The 20,962-nt window shown below is 40.1% G+C and overlaps 1 protein-coding gene across 5 annotated transcripts in view; it reads left to right on the forward strand.

Annotated features, from left to right (window-relative positions):
* The window catches only part of MTHFD1L (methylenetetrahydrofolate dehydrogenase (NADP+ dependent) 1-like), a 148,499-nt gene that overhangs the window by 123,036 nt on the left and 4,501 nt on the right, over positions 1-20,962 (forward strand). For all 5 annotated transcript variants that reach the window (XM_021390181.1, XM_021390183.1, XM_021390185.1 and 2 more), the window contains one exon: positions 18,735-18,843. In XM_021390181.1, the coding sequence (XP_021245856.1) occupies positions 18,735-18,824 (90 nt within the window). In that variant the 3' untranslated portion in view covers positions 18,825-18,843. The remainder of the gene's footprint in view (positions 1-18,734; positions 18,844-20,962) is intronic.

Here is a 20,962-nt window from a genome sequence, read left to right on the forward strand (position 1 = left end):
TTTACTGCCTTCATGGCTATCCATTTAACATTATTCTTGTTCGGTTTCATTTCAGAAAAGGAAGGTTTTTGAGAGGTGGAGAGATGTAAAGTGATGGGCCTTTTCTTTTTGTGTGGATGCCTCCTGGAGAAAGTTAACATACAAGGAAAAAACCAGACATTTTGTTGTGTGTGTCAGTGGCTGAAAAACACCAATCAGTGTTCCCTGATTTCAGCATTGCTTAGATCATTTGGTTGGTTTACACAGTTGTTATTTTTCTAGTGTATTGTCTCCATTTTGAGCATGGTACTGTATTGCTAATGAATGTTCTCTTTTTTTAGTGGAAAGAGGAAAGTAGAGGAAAGTCCGAAGTTTTTCAGTGGTACACAGATCGAGTTCACAAGCTGAGTTGTCTTGTTGGTTTGTCTTACAGACCAAGCCACTGCTGGTTGCTGTTTGAGAACTTGGTTCAGGCGGCACTAGTCACAGTGCCACTTGTGTCTTCTCTACTAATAAGTTGCTTTCATGGGTAATTGGGGACAAACTGACATAAAGCAATGTCCATTGCTGATATGTGTGCAGAAATCTAAAATGTCTGTACTATGAGTAACTAGTAACGAGTAACTAGTAATGAGCTAGTAACAAGTACTAGCACATGCTCAGATGGTGTGGTAATAAAGATGCAGCTAGCAGTTGCAGTGCAAGCTTCTGAGTGTGCACATGGCTTGTTAGTGTGCACTGAAATCTAACCTGTCACATTCTCGTGGCTGCATCTGCACCAGTTCTATTGAAGCTCGCACCTACATGCCCACAGTACATCCTCATATTTGCTGTGCAGATCTATCTTACGCTGTGTTAATATTTAAAATTGGCTGCTTTGCTGAACCAAGGCCTTTTGGCAAATATGACCTGGACTTAATTTTTTTCCTTGTTTTTTCTTCCCTAATATTTAATGTCTTACACTCTTTTCCCGTACTCTGTGTAAGATTTGACCGCCTTTTAAATGCAACCTTTGCTTTTATACAAGCCTTATTTCTTTTGTGGAACCCTGTGTTTAGTCTCCCTTTGGTGCTACATTTAAGACTAATGTTTGCAGTGTTTCTGGCATTAGCTTGTAAGCTCCAGCTGGTGAATGAAAGTAATTGCTCCAGCTCTGTTTCAGACCATGCAGGGCAATTTATTTAGAGCATGCATTGCAGCCCCACCCACTTCCTCCTTGGAAATAGAACAGAATTCAAGCTGGATTATCAGTACTAGAATGAAGGACCATGCTTGTCTTCCATAGGAATTTTTTTTTTCTTAATAAAAGAGTGTGATATTTACTTTTCTACCTTACTGTCTGGGGATTACGCCATTGAAGATAAATGCAACTAAGAGCAGTGAGCACAACAACACTATCTGTCTTTCTACAAGATAACTGTTTGTTATCCTTCCAAAGAATGTGTGGTGACTAGCCAGGCAGCAAGCAAATGCAGTTCCATACACCTGTATGCCAGATGTTACACAGCTGTGCACATACTGCTGTTGCTGAACCAATAGTGAGTGCTATGGGACAATTGAGTTGGGAAAAGTATGTGGATTTTTCTCTTGGGATGGGCTGAAATGACAGTGAAGGAAACAGCTGCCAGTTGAAGGAATTGCACAGCACAGTCAAGAAGTAAACCTTTTGGCAGTGTTTGTGTGGAGGATATCACTGACGTTGAGAGTGAGGAAGATCTCCTCTGGCAGCTCCAGAGCTGCAGTATTTTCCATGGAACCTCTGTCTAGTGAAGTTCAAGCAGGAATTGCTGAGGTTTGATTTGGTAAGATGTAGGTATAGGTGAACAAAGCTAGGAAGGAAGTCCTGTGATTTTTAAGGACAGCTGGATCCATCTGGACGTTGCAAAGCCTTGAAAATCTTCTGATTATTGAACTGTTTTTTCTTTACATAGACCTTTTTATTTCTTAGTTCTTAATCTACAGGCAGTTTGACTGTCCTATCACCACAATCCAAGTCCATTTTCCTTCCTTATCATTTTCCTTTCCTTCCATAATCATCCTTGCACTCCTTTATGGAATATTTTAAAGCATTGTTTTGAAGCTTGTGATATTTTGTGAGGAAATGGTTTGTTTTTCTATCATATAATCTTGTATTTATTCAGCAGTGACACACTGCTTTGTATGTCAAAATGGAATTTCCAGGAACCGATACACGGTGCTCCTGGCCAAATCTCAGTGCAGTTGCAGCTGGATTCTGTGTCACATCTTTAAAGGGAGAAAGGGGGATATCACACAGCTCTGGGAAGGAGGCCAAGATATTAGAAAGTGGGCAGGTGTGTGTACCTTCATGGGGAGAACAAGTGAAGGAGAGCGGCCCTAGAGTTCTGCATAGGAATAGGCATGTTTGGGTGCTTCCAAAGCCAAGTCAAATTTTGGATTTGCACCCAAGTCACTGACACAAAGCTTTTAAAGCATCTGAAAATCTTCTTCTAAGGTGGTAGTTTCTGGAATTGGGTTACTTGTGGCCTCCCAGTCTGGAAATGAAGTTAGATGTTCACTTCCAACTTGGCTTTGCAGACTATGGAGCAAGGCTACAAAGATGCAGTGTTGCATGGAGAATATATATATATGTGTATTCACTATGATCTAACTTGACTTTGAAATTTGGAATTGAAGGAAAATGGTGTCCAAAAATGTCATTATATCTCAGTATGAGAGGCCCCAGTGTTTTGAAAGGAGATTTCTGAAATCTTTCCTCTAAAGTACAAATACCTTCAAAGCTCTGCCCATTTGAACACGTAGCTATAGCTTTTGCATCCAAAGACTCCGTAGGTTGCTTATGTGCTTTGCATCCATTCCATTATGCTGAGCTGTGCCATGTCAACGTGGAGCATAATTAACAAGAGAACCGCAGCCCTGGACTGATGTTCAGCTGGGGGTGAGTGGTCTTCCTCCAGAACATGAGCTATGCTGCTGAGAAGGCAGCTCATGCTCTCTGCCTACTGCATGGATATTTCTGCTTTCACATCATGGTATGAAATTCATTTATTTTCTGTCTCAGTAGTAATATACTTTTAGTGGAGGGCTTTTTTTTCCCATGATTGTTTCCTGAGTTAATACATCTTCCTGCACTTTGGCAAAGACCTTCCTTAATATAAACAGCTTCATCAGCTGTTATTAGTTTCATATGACTGGTCTTTGAAACACACAGTGTTATTGAAAGCTATAAAATTTGTGCTAGCTGTTTTCCTCCATTGTGATCCAAACAATCTCAGTAGTGCCTTGGCGAGTTTGGTCATATACGTTTATAGCTGATTACCCACAGAGAACCAACAAGCTGCAACTGTGAGACTATGGCTCAGATGAGCTGCTTTGCTTATAGCTGGGGTGCTACAGGGAGAAAATAGCTGTCAAATAAGTGCTAGTTTTAATAACAATGGCTTTGTATATAATTGTTTTAATTTTTTAATAATTGTTACTTTCAGTAACTTGATTTTAGTAATACTAAATTACATCTTTGCTTAATCATCTTTTTTCCTCAAACAGATAAAATGTTGATACTTGGTGTTGCTTCATTGTGAAGTAGGAGACTTACTGTGCTAACGTGCAGTGCGGTACTAACAGCAACCAGTGAACTAGTGTGAAGTGTACTAATGCTATCTGATCTCATGAATCTTTAGATCATATGATACTTGAGAGAAGGTTAATTGGTTGTTTGCAGCATAACTATAATGTACTGTTGTTAAATGCTTCATTGGTTCATCTTCTTGAAACAACCACTGGGGAGGTTTTTGCTGCCTGTCCCCAGGACTCTAGAGCTCCTCATGCTCCAGAGCACCAGGCGTGGTTCTCGCCTTTGGCTGAACAGAGATACGTCGACTTGGCTGGTGCCAGACTGCTAAATGGTGCTTGTCTGAAAAACAGGAGCAGCTGTAATTGGTTTGGCACATTTACGTGCCATATTAATTTCTTCTTGTTTGTACAGACCGTGTGAAGAGCTTGACAAATAAGAGCAGCGTGAAAGCTGTATGTTTTTTTATTTTATTTTTTATTTTTTCCATTTCATTCTGTAAAGAGACCTTTCTCATTTCTTGAGAGGCCAAGTGCCAGAGGGGCAGCCCAGCTTCCCCAAAGGCTGTGTTGGGCACGTCCTTGCTGTAAGGCTAGTGTGAATGCAGACCACGTGCAGCGTTCTTGGTGCTAACTGCAGACAGTCTCATCCAAGGTTTCCTTCTAACAGACAAAGTGCTGCATTTTGTGTTAAAGGAAAAGCTTTCAGCTGTTTGGCTGCATCCCCAACCTCACTTTATAGCACTAGAACCTACAGGTGGAGCACGCATGAGCCCTGCAGCACATGCTGTGACCAAAAGGCACAAGAAGCTGGAAGTGATGGGAACACTTTGACATAGCTGTGTCACCTCAGCTTGTCACTCATTGCTCTGCCTTGGGATAGCTGACAGCACACAAAACAAACAACAACAAAACCTAAAAACCTCACATAAAATCAGTTATAATTGGACATCTTAAATGTACAAGGGGGAAAGCTTTGTAGGAAATTTTGAATAAAAATTGCAATACAATTGTTTTTAAAAAGTTTACTTTTGATGAGACACTCATCCAGCACTTTACAGACACTCAGCACATGCAAATAACTACCCTTGTGTGGGCCTACCTATCCATATACCCACGCAGCTAGTAGCAACAGAATGCAATTAAGGATGTTTCATTTATGGATCTGTATTCTCAGGATAAATTAAGTCCTTTGAATCAGATTTTAGAAACATTCACAACTTCTTCAAGTTGTCAAGAAAATAAATGTTTTGACTACAATAATAGAAAACTAGTGAGTGTTCGTGAGGAGAAAATTTCTTTGCATGTTCACAAATTCATTTTGAGGCGGCAAATAAATTTGTCACACTTTGTAATGGGTGCCTTCCTGACTATTAGGATATCTTTCATCCTTCCCCCTCCCCACTCCATCTCTTCTCTTTCCTCCCACCCTGATATATTGAGTGTGCTGACATAGAATCAAATACAGAAGTTGCATCAATGCACACCATGATTTTTGAGGATTTTCACTTCTTTTATGGAAAACAAAACCCTTTGGGCAGTACAAGAGTTAATTTCCTCTTGCAGTGCTGTAGATTTTTTTTTTTCTGAATTATTTAGCTTCCCTCTTGTCTCATTTGGAAATCAACACCTGTTTCACATTCATGCCTTTTGCAACAAGCATTGTTAAGGCCTCCTTCACCAGTATTTTGAGGGATGCAGAGGAGACTTACCAGTACTTTGCTACTTCCTTCTCATTGCTCCGTCAGGAACTTGAAGTATGTCATCTGAGTGGTGCTGCTCTGTGTTGTCAAAAGACTAATTTAATTAATTTTCATTAACTGCCCCTTGATTGAATTTTTGGAAGACAGATACAATTACAGGCACAGCACAGGAAGAGCATAGGAGGAATGTCTGGCACTGCTATACAAATAGATGCATTACTTCAAATATTCTGCTGCTGGTGAACACGTTCTCTGTAAGATATGTGAGTGAGGTAAAGACAGAGCAACACTGAAGCTTACTGAAATGGTCAAAGAGGGAAGTGAAGGGAAGGAAAAGGGGCAAAGCTGTGCCTTGTGCTGGCTGAGGGAGGCCACCTGCACAAGCACCCATGCTGCTGGCAGAAATCTGTAGTAGCAAGAATGGATTCTTTCACCTTTTCTATAGGAAATGACAACAATCGTTTCAAATTGTTTAGTTCCCTTTTTCCTAATGCTTTACATGTGCTGTACAAAGTGGGCAACATTGGGACACCCTCTTTGCTCCCTAGTCAAAAAGAAAGGAATGGAGGAATTGGGGAAATTGGTGAATATGTTCACAAATGCCCTCCATACGCATGCACGTATGTCATGCTGGAATTAGATAAAATTAAAATTAAAGCAGAATGGCAGTTCAAGTACATCTGTCCATGAGCATTCTTATTGCAGGGTAAAGGGAGTTTTCTGTGGCTAACCTGAATCCACTCTGAAATGTTAGCCAAGCCTCTGTGCGTCAGGCAACTGGAAAACGCTTGATATGCTTTAAGGTGATTTTAGAAAAAGGGATAGCAGATTTTCTTTCCTTGGGTTATATCAAATGGGCCATTTAATTAAGTGTAAGTTCTGAATCTATACATAAAAGCCATGGTGATCCAGAAATGTGCTTTCTTGTAGGCCTTTCAACATAATTTCCAGTACAGTTTAAAAAAAAAAACAAAAAAAAAACCATATGCAAGATAAATCCTAGCTAACTGCATGCAGGTGCTGTGCCTAGCGGTTGCACGGAGTACCTTTTTCTAAGGATGTCTTTGTAAAAGCTCAGTTTAAAGGGGATAAAGTCATCCTCATTTTATGGGGCAATTAAAAGCTTCTGTTTTGATGCCACCTGGTGTCTTCTCTGGACTGGATTCAGAACCAAATACATACTGCAGAGGAAATTTTGGCATTACAGCTCACTGCTGCTGTTCTCCTGCAGGGCTTGCAGTACTATCCCAGATGGGAAAGTGATTTACAAGGGAGACTTTTTTTTTATAGGACTCTTTCCTAGCTAAACATTCTTCTGCTTATCACTGCAGGTACATGGAGCACTGGCTGGTTTTGGAGTCTTTCCACATTATAAAGAACAAAGTTACATTAATATTTTCTGACACTTGAGTAAGAAAAATTCTTGCCTTTTCCCCAGTTCAAAACAATTGATCACCCTTTTATTCTTTCCAGACGTGTGTTTAATGTCAGGCCCAAAGGTAATGCAGTGCGAGATTTAGGGTTCTGACAGACATGTATCTGCAGATGAAAGTCGTGTTGCTGAAGTGCAGCTGCCCTGCTGCTTTGTGAGACAGTGTTGCCCTGAGAGCAGGCATGTCTGATCTGCTCGTGCATCAGCTCCCAGCACTTAAAGCTTGCTACGTGGTGTTTTGCAGGTAGGCCTCTGCTACTTTCAAGGCGGCTCCACTCCAGCAAAAATGTAGTTGTGCAGAAGCTGGCTGGGAAGGGACTGTGGTACTTGGGCAGCAGAGGGACTGTAAGCCTGAAGTACCAGAATGATCAACACAGGAGTCAAACTGTAACAGGAGGAAACAAGTAACTGGGATGTCATAGAGGAGCTCCTAGGTTGTCTGGACATCCTCTGGATATGCCATCAGTTTCCCTTCTCTGTCACAGAAGCTTTCCTTTTTAATAATTGACTTAATGATGGTATAATAGATCTGTCTGCAGCACCTACTAGATGCCAGCTTTCCCCTATACAGCATTCATCTGTAAAAGCAATTAGAGCAAACAGCTGCTCCCAGAAATGACTTCCTGACCTGTGCTGGCTTTTTCAGCATTCTGCCAGGCTTCCCACTGCCCTCCCCACTAATCCCAGAAGATGCATCAAAAAGTAAAGATCCTTTGTCATGTGGCATTGCAGCCACTCCAGCTGGCTTGCAGAAGCTCTGAAGTTTCTGCATAGCTGGAGGAGCAATGCCAGACTCAAGAAAGAAGAAATTCACAAAATCGTATTTGTTAGGCTTATACAATCCAAACTACTTCTGTATTATAAACTGGATCCCAAAAAATGAAAATTCAAGGGAAGCATCTATTTCAGCTAAAATTTTAATTTGTGGATAAGGAGCCAGACAAGCAGGAGAATATTACAGAGCTGGAAATACAGCAATCCATAAACAGGCATTTTCTTCTGAAAATGGGGTGTTGAAGTTGGTTTTAAATGCTAATTTGCACACAGGGTGATATGCTGTGTTTTTTACAGGCTTGCTCATTTGAAATGTGTGCTCAAAGCTAATTGCTGCTATCTGACCTCAACTGTTATTCCCATATCAGTTTGGTAACAGGTTTGTATTCTTTAGCAATTTGACCTTTTTTTTCTCTCTCACTCTGTTAATTAAAGCTTTTTGGATCATTCTCAGTTTCTTTAACGCAGAAGAAGTTTTAGGACTCTTGACACATTAACTTGTTTCTAATACTTGAAATAATGATAAAGCCCAGAATTCTTAAGTTGCTGTGTTCACATTTGATTTACATCTGAAGTCTTGTGCGTTTCATAGACTTGTACTTATACCTGTATTACATCCCCATGCTGTTACGGGGGCTGTAGAGGTTATCTGAAGCTGTCTCCTTACTGCCTGGGAACCAGTTTTTCTTTGAAGTATTCCTTTGATTGTGTGAGGAGAAGCTGCCAGGCATCTGTATTAATACCTATAAAAGAAGGAAATACTTTCTCTCATGTGATTAAAACATGGAAGTCGTTAACACGGGAAAAGTCACCAAGGCCAAGAATTTAACAAGATTTATAAAAGGATATAGCCATCAACAGTACGCAGGGTTGTAATTAATATAGGTAAGTAATTTAGAGAAAGTACTGAGCGTCATGTTCCAGGGTTCGAGCAGTCCTGGTACCAGCTCCCTCTGTTTCTTTGTCAACTTTCTGTAGCTTTAGCTTTTCTCTTTAAAATCATCTGGCACAGCCTCTGCCAGAGACAAAAGCCTGGGAGAAACACCCTGCTCTGGTCTGATAAGGCATATTCCCTGCCTGCCTTTGGTTGATTTAGAGTGTGTAACTTCTGTACTAATAGCTCACCCTGCACCAGTGTTCTGTGTGCACGGCACACTGCTGGTCCATGCAGCTAGAACACAGGGCACTGGGAGATTTCGCTGGACTAGGTAAAATGAATATAAAAGATGATGTTTCACTGACAAATACGATGAAGAAGATACGGATATTTCCCACTTTCCTCAGCCTTTGATGGCTTTTTCCCATTACCATGTTTCCTAGTAGTGGCTGGGAAAGTCTGCACGAGGCAGGTATGAGCACCCAGCTGCAGCAAGAGTTTTCCCACTAATAAACCACAACAGTTCACCAAGGGCTGTGCCCAGGTGGGTGGGCAGTTGCATGCTGCAGGGCATCGCCACTCTGCAGCCACCATCGTAGGGCACCGGGAGGGATGAGGAGAGCTGAGTGCTGGCAGCTGTGCTGTGGGCTGCATTGACTGCGAAGAGTTTCTTTGCCAAGAATGAGAGTTATTACTAGCTGGCCTTGTTTTGATTAGGAGCAGCCTGGGGGCTATACTGTGAGAGTAAATAAAGCATATGGCCTTGTGTGCCATAAGAGATGATATTCCCACTTGTTTTTAATTTCTGTGTTATCATTTTATTTTAGATTCTTTGTGATTTGCCCTGTGTGTGTGCACAAATAGACTCTCACTTCTTTGATGGTGTATTTTTTATGCATTTTCAAATGCTCAAGAAAATGTTCCCATAGATCATCCTCCACTAGATGTTAGGCAAAAGGCAAGAGAGTTCTGTTAATTCGTTCCATGTTCGCTGCGGAAATTTATTATTACCTGGTCTTTCTTTGTCCTTTCACATGTTGCATTTGGGAAATATATTTAATGCCTGCCACAAAACATGTTTGGTGTTGGTTTGTTTTTCAGACTAAAAAAGATGCATTTCCAAATATGGTTGATTTTACTTGGATAGTTTAACAACATTTTTGTTATTTGTGTAAATACATTGCTATCCTTTGTTTTACAGCAGAAATCTGATTAAAAATTGCAAGTTCAAACTGAGTACTTCAGGGCAAAATGTGAGAAATAGAGGAATATTTATTTCATTGAAAATACTGATGCAAAGATTTCATTATTGTAATGGAGAAGTTTCATGGAGAGTAACTATTTGGCGTAGTAATTTTTGAGTTTCAGTTATATGAGATGAAGATGAGAATCAGATTTGCCTTTGTCAAGTTCCATTCTCCTGGCATCACCTCAGCTCCTTTTCTAACTTTTGGCAAAACATTTAACCTTTTCTGCCTTTTATCTTACTCACCTTTTAAAATGGAGGTGGTTTTATTTCATGTATCTCCCAGGTGTATTGCATTTGTTTTAAAGTACTTTGAAAAGCATTATTTTTATAAAGATACATATCTCTATTAGATACGAGTACAAGGATTTGTAGGATTAAGATTGTACGTTCAGTTAACAAAATTTTTCTGGTTTCATTTGAAAATTAAATCTTATCTGACAGCATATTAGCTCATAGTCTTAAGTTCAGTGAACAGAAATTCAAGTTCTAGTATCTCCTTAGAGAAACTTTGAAAATCATTATTACAAAGAGAGAGTTGAGTTGCACATTTGTCTTTTCTATTATTATTATTATTACTTTCTCCTCACAGCTGTTATTGCAGTTCAGGAACGTCTTTCTTCTGAAGGCACTGCTGCACCACCTGTGTGTTCCTTCCTTCTAGAAACTAAAGCCAAAATTATGAAAATCAGATTTTTTTTGTTTTTACCTTTCATATCATAATAGTGAGTGCCTCACTGAAATTATAGATCTGTTTTTATACCTAAAGTTAATGACATAAGACTAATGGAAAATTGGGTGCATTCATTCTGGATGTTGTTTCATTACTATTCTTGATCGTGCTTCCTTCTTTAACATGTCATTCATGGTGTTTAAATAAGTGCTTTTCAGCCTTTTTCAAAGCGTTTGTATGATCCTCTGTCTTCCAGCAGAAGTGTGAGCTTCAGCATAGGTTTTTCAAGGTTTGATTTCCTTAGCATCGTTTTGGAAGCTTCTTAAAATAGCAAGCGCCAACTGTAGGGTGAAAATTGCTAGTTCATTCTTTTTTTTTTCCAAGAATCTCTGTGCATTCTGCTGTGATTTTGGAGGATACGTGCTACAGAATGTTAGATACTGCAAAAGGTCTGCAATGTACTTGTGACTGATGTTCTTCCTAGTATGACTTAACTGGGAAGGGTAAATTTTGTTGTGTGCAGAGCTCGCTCTTGCTTTGTATTTTCCCCTGGTGCCACCATCTCCATTTCTTGGGCTACAGTTACAGCCCTGTATTTTCCTACGTCATAATGTCAGACTTCCAAGGGAAGTCTTGTGTGAGAGTTATGAATCTTCTAAGCCAAACAGCAAAGTGAAGATGAAGAGCACACAGTGAGGCTTTTTCCATGGGGTTTGAGAGATGGCCCTCAGTCGATACAAAAGAAACAAGTTTCAGAGGAAACAAAGGGTGTCCAGTCCCTAAGCAAAAGCCAGGTAGCTGGGATGTGGCCAACACAAGACTCTTCTTCCCAAACACCAGAAGCAGAAAGAACCTGAGCTGCTTGTGCAGCTTGATCACCTCCTGGCCACCAGGAGACCCAAGCACTGAACAAAGCAGGGGGACTGTGTACCCATGAACATCAGGTACTCCAGCCACTCCTGTTTCTGAAGCAGAGCATGAGAGGAGCAACCTTCCTTGAAATACTCTAGATTTATTCCTTCAGAGCACTGTCTGATATGCTGGCTGCTTGTCAGGAATGGGAGCAGCCCTGGGAGCCTCTGACCTCAGGAGTGAGCTGGAGAGAAGGATTTCTTCTGAGCGAGGAGGTGATTTTGTACAAGAGGCAGCGAGTTTGAGTCTTCTGCCAGGGATTCAGACAAAAGCCTCGGAGGGAGGGAGATTCAGGATGTAGACCTTGGCCGAGGGAGCAATTACTGCTGGAAAAGGATTTGAGTGGGCTGCGATGGAGTGTGGGGTGTTTTGGAATGAGTTACCTGGTATTTGTAATATTTTTTTCTCTCTAGCTGTATCTCCTCTGGTGGTGGTTGTTTTTTGTTGCTGTTGTGGTTTGTTTGATTGGATTTTGGTTTGGTTTTTTGGGTGGATTTTTTTTTTGATAGCTTTCAGTTTACAGCATTCTGTTTATCCATTGAATTATCTAGGTTCACAGAAAAGCTCTGAACAGCCTGTGGAGCATCCTACCACTTTGTGAATAGTACAAACAAAGAATACATCAAACATTTGGCCCATCTAACATTCGACCTCAGAGAGATGCATTTTTTGAGAAAAATTTAAAATACATACACTGTTCTGCTGTTATCAGGGGAGATCATTTTTTTTTGCATCAAATACAGGTTTATACTCCCCAAGGTGAAAATGTTTGAGCTGATACTCCTGACTCTGCTAGGAGAAACTACTGTCATGTATGTGAGTCACAAATGTTTTACTTAAAGGAGGAAATCTGCTCATTCTCTTGCAGATTACATCTGTGCCTAAGTATTTTATTTAATAACTAGCGAAATGCTTCTTCTGAGCCTTTGGTGCGTCAGCACATCACTAACAGTAACATCTGAGTTTCAGCAGTATTACAGGGACCCATTTACTAAGAACTTAGCCAACCACGTACTGACTGATTCCTGATGTACCCTGTGCAGCTGTCTCAAAAACTGTACTGGACAGATGTGGACTGTTGTGTGGTTTTTTTCTTCATGGTGCCCAGGAGACTGCTCTCAGACTATTTCTGATCAAGATGACTAAATTGTAGGGTCCTGGAAATCCTCTAGTGTACATTACAGGGCACAAGCTGCTTCCACCTTGCTTGAGCACCTGGCAGCAAGGTCAGTTAGGCTTGTATACTCAGCATTTGGTACTTCTGTAACTTCATCCAGATGCTGATGGCAGAGCAATGTCTGTGCATTTTGTTGTTGTAAATACTTTCACAAAATTGGAAAATTGCCAAGAATGTGCAAACATTAATGTAAGAGAAAATCATAATAGAATAATTGATGCCAGATGGACTTCTGCACCTGATATCATCCAGCATGCCAGTAAGACAAAGATGTTTCTTGCAGGGAATGCAGCATGTGTTGGAGTAGGATCATCATCTTTTCAAACACTATTTTGGTCATTTTGAAAGCAGTCAATGTGCTGAGTTTCAGAGGGTGATTGCTCTTTTACTTTACAGCAAGATTCCTTTTTTTGTTTAAAGATTTTCTGAGAAGGAAATATGAGCTTCACTCTCCCTACCTCCTCTGGCTGTCATCAGCTTCAGCAAATTTTCATTAAAACTTTGGTAAAACTTGTATTTCTTTCTTTAAATAAACCAAACAGTACTGTTCTCTTTTTATTATTCTTTTCCTTTATTTTCCTGTTAAAATGTTGGGGGAAATTTTCAGGTTCTGTGGAACAAGCCACAGTTGGATCTTGGAGATATTTGAGGTATGCTGCCTGATTTTTGTGCCCTAGTATCCTTGTTTGGTGCACATTGAATGTCTCTGTGCAATGTAGGACAGTTTAATTTGAAGACTGGTGAACAAATTTCTGGTGGTGATTCCACTATTGAAATGGCTCCTTATTGAAAACCTCAAGTAGAGATCCTTCATGCCACACCTCAAGATTCCAACAAATTCTAGTGTGCTGAAAACAATGCATGTAGGTTTACAGTGCTATTTATAAATCTCTTGAGTTTCCTCTTGTATTGTTTCTTGCTTAGGGAGTGTGGGGTGGACAGTTCATCCCATCAGATTTTATTGAGAAGTTATCCACAGTTATGGGCCTGCTAGATTCTCCTGAGAAACAACATCTGTTTTCTGTGGTATTTCAAGTTTCAAATGGTTGCACATTGTTCTAACTTAGTTAACAAAAGATTACAATTAGATCATGTGAATTACTTGCATTTCTTGTCAAATGCAACGTAACTCTGTAAGCCACAAAACAGAGAGGTTTCTTTAGTAAGCTGTCTGTTGATTTTTTGGTATCTTCTAGTCATCTGTTTTACCTACTTTGTGTAAGTACAGATTCCTCTGGAACTTTGTTGTTGTTGTTCGTTTTTTTCTTCTCTATTTAGAAATCATGCTGTACCTGCAAATCAGCCACATCTTGTCTTATAGCTGAAAAAGACTCTAAACTTGAGTTGGATGTAGTCCTCAGGACATCTGTTTTGCAAATCATGCTTTTGTGCCAGCTCTGTTAAGGTGATCTCAGGTTGTATAAAGATTTTTTAAAATTAATATTTATATACATATGTGTGTATATACACTCAAAATAAAAGGCTGGATGTGTCAACCACTGATGAGAGTTTGTTCAATTAAAAAGAAAAAGAAGAAAAACAAAGGGAAGAGGAAAGGAACGGGAAGGGGAAGGGGAGAGGAGAGGAGAAGAAGAAGAGAGGAAGAGGAAGAGGAGGATATTTCCCCTTGGGACTATGGCAAACTTGGCTAGCAGAGCCTTAGGGCTTGATGGTAATTATTATGTAGACCAGATGGCTAAATGAAATTAAAAGTGAACATGTAACTGTAATTTAAGTGGAACTCCAATGATGCTCAGCTTAATGACTCATCTAGTGACTGAAGGTGTGTTTTGGAGAGGATGTGGAACAGCACTTTCATATAGCTTCCTTAAAATTATCTGGCACCTTTCTTTTGTAAGGAAGCTCCTTATGTTTTTTTTCTGTTAAGTATGCATACCTCTGGAAGAACGTAAATGCATCTTCTAAGTGACTATAGCCTATAACAAGCTTTCTGAACTAAAATCGTATTTTATTTTCCACTAGCAGTGCATTTCCAGAAGTATAAATGATCCTCAGGATGGCTGCTTGTAAGACTTGCTGTTTTTATCTCCTAAACTCAGAATGACATAGTAAGAAATAAGCATTGTGTTTTTCATATTGTCTTTCTGAAGGTGATTTGCTCTCATGGATGTGTAGACAGCTGCAGAGTTTGTAAAGAAAATGATTGATTCCGGTACAAAAAACAAGTTCTTATTAATTCCTTCATGATATATTTTGGGCAGCAGCTGGATGAATTCTTCACAAAATTTTCTGTTGTCTTCCCTGCATAAAACATTCATCTGAATTCCATAAAGTCTTAACACACAAAGTTTATGTGTCATATATTCCTTCTCCCAACGGAAGTGTAATAGCAACAGTTTTGGCCAAATTGAGTTTTGATTATTTTGGCTACCTACATTGAGTTTGTGGTACGAAGGGGATAATGTGGTCTTGTTCACTACTCCTTGTCCTGTTTGTTCTTTACAGCCTCATCATGTGGTGTTGAGTAGCTATCAAACTATAACCAAGGTGGCATTATATTAGAATGGAGAGCTGTGCTGATCTCCATCCAATGTTTAGGACTTACACACTGTATGAGATGCCCAGCAAGATACTGCGTGGCTGTACATTTGTTTTTTTTGTTTGGTTGGTTTTTTATGCTGCACATACTTGCTAATTACCAAAGTGAACTATGTTTTTTGGCATATTTTCTCTTTCATTGTTCTTTCTCCTTTTTTCCCAGATATAGGAATGAAGTAATTTTAGTGTGTATTTATCTCAGGAAGCCTTGGAGAGGCAGAGGCAGTCTCCTGGGTGCTGTGCAGGTACAACGTGCTCCAACAGCAGTTTGGCATCCCTCTGCACAAAACTGTGACTGTAGTCACTTAGGGTAGGGATCGGGTGCTTCTGCGTCATGATGCATGCTGAGGTTAAGGCTGGCCTGTGAACTAGTGCATTAATGCCTTCCTTCAGTACTGTGGAAGGCAGAGCAGGGGAAGAAAATTGTTTTGAGTCTGCACCCACGTGGAAAGCCAGCCAGCTGAAGCCTCATTCAGCCTTGCAGTCTACTGAGCCCTCTTTGCTTCCTTGCTTTTTTGGCTGCAGAAAGAAATGGAGTGCTGGTGAGAAAAAAAAGTGGCAGTGATATCCTCAGCCAGCCAGCCATCTCTTGTTGTTGACCTTGAATTAATGAAAAAAGGGATAGATTCTGCTGCATGTTACCTCTCTGTCCAGATAATGAGAGTGGAGAGACGTGATCATAAATCAGCATGGTTTTCCCTGTTTGGAAGTCTGGACAATGGGGAAAATCACAGGACATGTTTTATTTTCACCCTACAGTTCACATAGGCATTTGTCCCAAAGTGTTTCCTTTCTGTTTTTCTGCCTTGTGCTTCATTTCATGCAGCAGTAATTTTAATTCAGATGAACTCACTCCCATTTGTTGACTTAAACTTTCAATATGAGAACTCCCTGAACTGGTCATAAACTGTTTTGATATTCACATTTTATAGATGCAATACTTTCACTGTATGCAGTTCTATTGTAATGTAACTCCACTCTGATTTTTCATAGGGAAAAAAAAATAAAAATACAGCAAGCATATATGTAGGATTTTTTTTTTTTTTTTACACAATAACAAGGAAAAAACGCCACTAACTTATTACTGGTTTTATTGCGTAGAGAAAATGAAACAAAGACTAGCCAAGCTTTTAGATATATTTTTAAAAACAATAATTTAAAAATAAAAACAAAGGAACATGGAATGTGGGAGTTTACTTCCAAATGTAGGTGTAGACACAGAACTGCCCTACACAGAGTAACCATAAAGTTGTCTTTGGCAATGTACTCATTCCTCTGCCAGGAAAATGTAACTCATTAAAGCAGTTTCTTGTTAAGAGTTAATTCAGAAACTGGGCTGAGTCTGAGACAGAAAATAATTCAGTATCCCGAATAATGTAGTAGTCCGGTCGGTGTGGCCAACAGATAAACAATAGTGACAAGGTGTTTTAGTACTTAACTAAGATGCCAAGACAATGTCAGCCAGTAAAATGACGCCCTACAATCAGTGAAACGGTTTTAAGTGAATGCAAACAGACAGTTTTGTCTTTTAATCCTACTGTGTGCAACAACAAAAACTCAGGAAGGGCTATATTTAAAACCAGAGGAAACATACTGAGTCCAGCAGAAGAGCCAGTTGCATTGTTTTTTCTCAGATCTCAAGTTGGATGATAGCTGCATCGGCACTGCTTTCCTCCTTCCCAGGGGTGGGGTTAAGCTCCGAGATGGCAGGACAGCACCCCTGGAGAAAGCAGGGCTGAGGGGTGAGGCAGGGCAGCATGCAGAGATGTTTGTACTTGTGTTCCCATGATGGAAGTGCTACACTTAGCATTCAGAATGAAGCTGAAGACGAAGGGAGACATGAACTGAATCACTGAATGTGCAGCAGAACCAGTTGGCTTATAAAGAAATATGTCACCAGCCAGAGAAGGGACTGTAAATGCAGCTCTCTGGGGCAACTGAGATAGCAGTCATTTGTTTTCCCTCTTTTGAGGCCAGTTAGCCTGTTACAGCTTGCCTCTGGCCAGGAAAAACACCACTGCTGGGAGAACTGGTGAGGACTGAGGTAGGGAGCTTAGCTATGCGCTCTCTGCTGGGAGGTGAGGCCTCATCACAGTCTTCCTGCTGCCTCCCTGGGCCAGCGGTCTGCTAATGATCTGGTCGTACAGTAAGCAGGTTCATTTCATCAGCTGACCACCTTTGGCCAGAAGAATGGGAGCGTTTTCATCAGTTTGATGTGCTGAATGAGGTTGCTTTGCAGTAAGACAACTGCCAGAGCCAGCTCCAAGGGGGGAATCATCCCAGGGGCACATGGAATGAAACCTCCTCCTTCCAGCAATGGGTTTTAGCTCATTTCATGAGAATATACCTCAGTTTGTCCCCGTCAAGTTAATGTGTCAGGAGTAGTTTTAGTACTCAGCCAGTATGACTTGTTCCTGTACAATCACACTGGAAGGCTACATCCTGGGGCCAGATTTACCAACAACTTCAATTTTGTTCCACTGACTTACCCCAACTAAAATGTTGGTCTTCAGAATCTAGAATCTATTAAAGAAGCTTTAATGCATAAAGGCTCTTAGCCAGCAAACAGCTGAGCTAATGCTGAACTTCAGGCTTGTTTCCAAAGATTACAATGCCTTTCATCTCTTTGGGTATTAATATAGGACCTAATATAGTATGGCCATCCTCCACCTTTGAGGTTAAGATACTGAATGGGTTTATGGAGTTCATAAGCCCAAATGCTATTTTTAGAGTGCCTTGAATTAGTGGAAATGTGGTGAGATATTCAGAGTGTCTAACTGTCATCTTGGGAAGAAGTAGGGTGGGAAGCTCAGTGGCTCAGACTAGTCCTGCCTTGAAACTGCTCCATGGTTTCATCCTTTACCCTGTGCCATTTCTGGCACTCGGGCCATAGAAGCCTCTCCCAGCTAACGGGGCTGAAACAGAAAATGAAGAGGATTAATAAATAGAGTAATTTTGCTGAACCTACTCTCAGATATCTCCTTCATAAGGAGAAGGTAGGAGTGCTGAGGTGTGAAGCAGGGGTACCTCTGGTCTCAGGTGGCATAAGCTGTGGTGGGCCTGCACCTCAGGATTTCCATGTCAGTCCCATGTCTTTAATTGCTGCTAAAATGCCAATTGTAAATAATTATATAAGTAGCGTGAGCAGGGTTTTCTTTAACTGTGTAATTTAAGGCCATGAGATTATTCATATGCTTAAAGTACACAGATGCCAGTGTTTTATGCTAGATCAGGATCTTAATTATACATAGTTTGAGATAATTGGGTTGCTTTAGCTTTGTATCTCAACCTACTGATTCTAACTACTAAATTAGGATTCAACTACAAGCCATGTATGTTCTGTTGAACTATTTTAATTTGTTCCTCACATTAAGTAATTGGTCATGAAAGTGCTGCAATTAATTCTGCTTCTGTGTTCTGAAAAGGTCTGCAGCTCAGCACATTTACATAACCAGGTGAATTCAAGCAGTTACTTCCTTGCTCTTTGCTGTATGAATTTTCTACTAGATATAAATTGATGTGTGTTCTGGACAAATATCCTGAGAAACAAGTCCCAGTGCATCTTCTTGTCTTCATTTTTGTTAAAGGGCTTAGTCTAATGCTTAGTTTACTATACTAGCCCCTATTTTGTGGCTGTTATTTTCTCTTTCCTGTCTTTTAGAAGCATACACTTAAAAATGAGTTGAAGAAGTACAGTGTTTGATATTTTAAACCAAAACAAAAAATGTGAAGTTCACATCTGTAGTTGAGTCCACAATGAACAATCCCACCGTTTAATCTCAATTTTAGGTGGATGGAATGATCTACCTCTGTACAGGTACAGGATTGTAACTTAATTTCTTTGTTCCCACAGATGAGCACTATGCCAGGACTGCCCACAAGGCCATGCTTCTATGACATTGACCTTGACCCCATCACAGAGCAAGTGAAGGGATTGTTTTGATACTGAGGTCCAAATTCAGGTTGGTCAACAGCCATTATTTTCATGTTCCAGTCTGGGGGGACATGTTTGTCTCTGGTATGTATATTAAAAAAAATATATTGTTGGGAGTTTATCTAGGCTCAAGTTTCATAGAGGACTTCACACATGGGTTTGGAAGAATGTTTCATTACGTGCGCTTTATCTGTGGCTTTCTCATATGCTGAGTGGTGGCTGGCACTTTGTTCTGATGAACACTGGTGGTGTACATTGATTGTGCCCTTGGATTTCCTGGCTCTGTCAGTTTGGCATGAGAAGGAGCTGGCTCTGAAATTATACCACTCTTGGCTATGGAAAAATCTCTGACTGAAGTATTCATGTCCTGTTAGTCACCTAAAAAGAAATATCTAGTTCATCTTTGATACTACTTTCATGTGGCAGTGTGTTTCTGTCATTTCTGGGATATGAGGGGAGATGTTTTTCTGCTTTATCATGAGCTTTGCTTTTTTTTCTTTTTCATTTCATTTTTTTTTCCTGATTGCTGTCATCTTCTCAAATGATAATAAGCATTTCAAGAACACAGATCTGTCCTCTTAGGCCGTGCATTTTTCATGCTGGCTTCCCTCCTTTTCCTTGAAGGCTGCTGTACCCCTGCAACCTCCTCCCTTCTCTAAATACTTAATTCTCTTGGTGTTCCATTTTAATTTTGTGTAGCACGTGTTCCTCACTTGAAAATCCAAGCTGCTAAAATATTTCATGCTACTTCATTTTAACCTTGCATCATACTGAGTGGAGTAAGAGAGGATGAAACCCTAACGGAAGCAAAATACCTTGTGATGGGACCCTTGCATCACTTCTCTCTCTTTGTGCTGTGAATTAGTCTGGAGAGCAAAATGTTTCCTTTTACACAGAATGACAGTATCTCATAACTGAATTCATAGGGCTGTGGTGGCACCCCAGGTCAGCTGCTGGTTTGAGGTGGATGTGCCCAGGTGTTTGAGCCCTGCTCTAGCAATCCTTGCTCACTGTGATTTGAGACAACCATCTTTCATCTTCTGTCTTTTGGCTGTTGTTTGGAGGAGGGGAGATGTTTGCACAGCCCAAGGAGAGCACTGTTCGGATCAAATTAACCATTAGTTTGCCCATACTTGATCCTCACAGCATTCACCTAACATCTACTGAGAGCAGATTCTGCCATTCTATGTGTACCAGTCAAGACAAGTAAAAACCAATTAGCTTGAGAGTTAGACAGGATGGACAAGTAATTACTACCTGACGTACTGGTAGTGAGCAGTGCTTACATGTATGCAAACTGTCCCTGACTGTTCTGTTGCTGGCTATTGTTACACTTACTGCTTCTTGACATGTATCCTGTTTTTGTTACTGATGTGCATTACATGCCTAATGGCTTCTTACATGCATATTGATTTATCATGTGTCAATCATGTCATTACCTCTGAGTCATCTAAAATGACTGTAGTATCCTAATGTAAAATCTATATGCAGATTCACGTAGCTTGCTTAATCGTGTGGTTACTGCATAGTCTTCCATAAATCCATCCAATCCATGGATTGGTGTGTTGTGAAAAGTAATCATAATTAAGCAGATTAAATGATTAAATACTCCATTCTGTGAATGTCTTTCATGTGAAGTAGTGCATGAAATGAAAATGTTAGCCTTGGCTTTTTAATCAGTGATTCTGGTTTCCTAACTGTAAAAAGAAGTGCTAACCAAATCACAAAAACGTAGTAGTCAGGCAAAAAATGGTGTATTTTCAACTGCAAATAAATAATTTTAATTTTGTTACAGAGGTGTTGGTGGCATCAGATAGATAGATGGATGATTCAGTAAGTTTAAGCCTTTTAAAGAAAAAATAGGCGCATGTTTACCTGCATTCCTGCTTTTGAATAAATATCCTGCATTGACAATATTGTAATACCAGGGAGGACCATTCAGGGCAGGCACTGTTCATCAACTATAAAACTTATCCAGTTCACAAGCTAGATTTGTCCATTTCTTATTTTGAAGAAAGAGAGGAAGTACGTTCTCAGATATCTTTACTCCTAATTTTCTTTAGAGAATCCTAGTACTGCTCTTCGCTTTCAAAATTTCGCAGAAGTGAACCCACATTGTAGCTGATAGTACACTTTGAAGGATCCAA

Source organism: Numida meleagris, chromosome 3, assembly GCF_002078875.1.
Source record: "Numida meleagris isolate 19003 breed g44 Domestic line chromosome 3, NumMel1.0, whole genome shotgun sequence".
NCBI lineage: Eukaryota > Metazoa > Chordata > Aves > Galliformes > Numididae > Numida > Numida meleagris.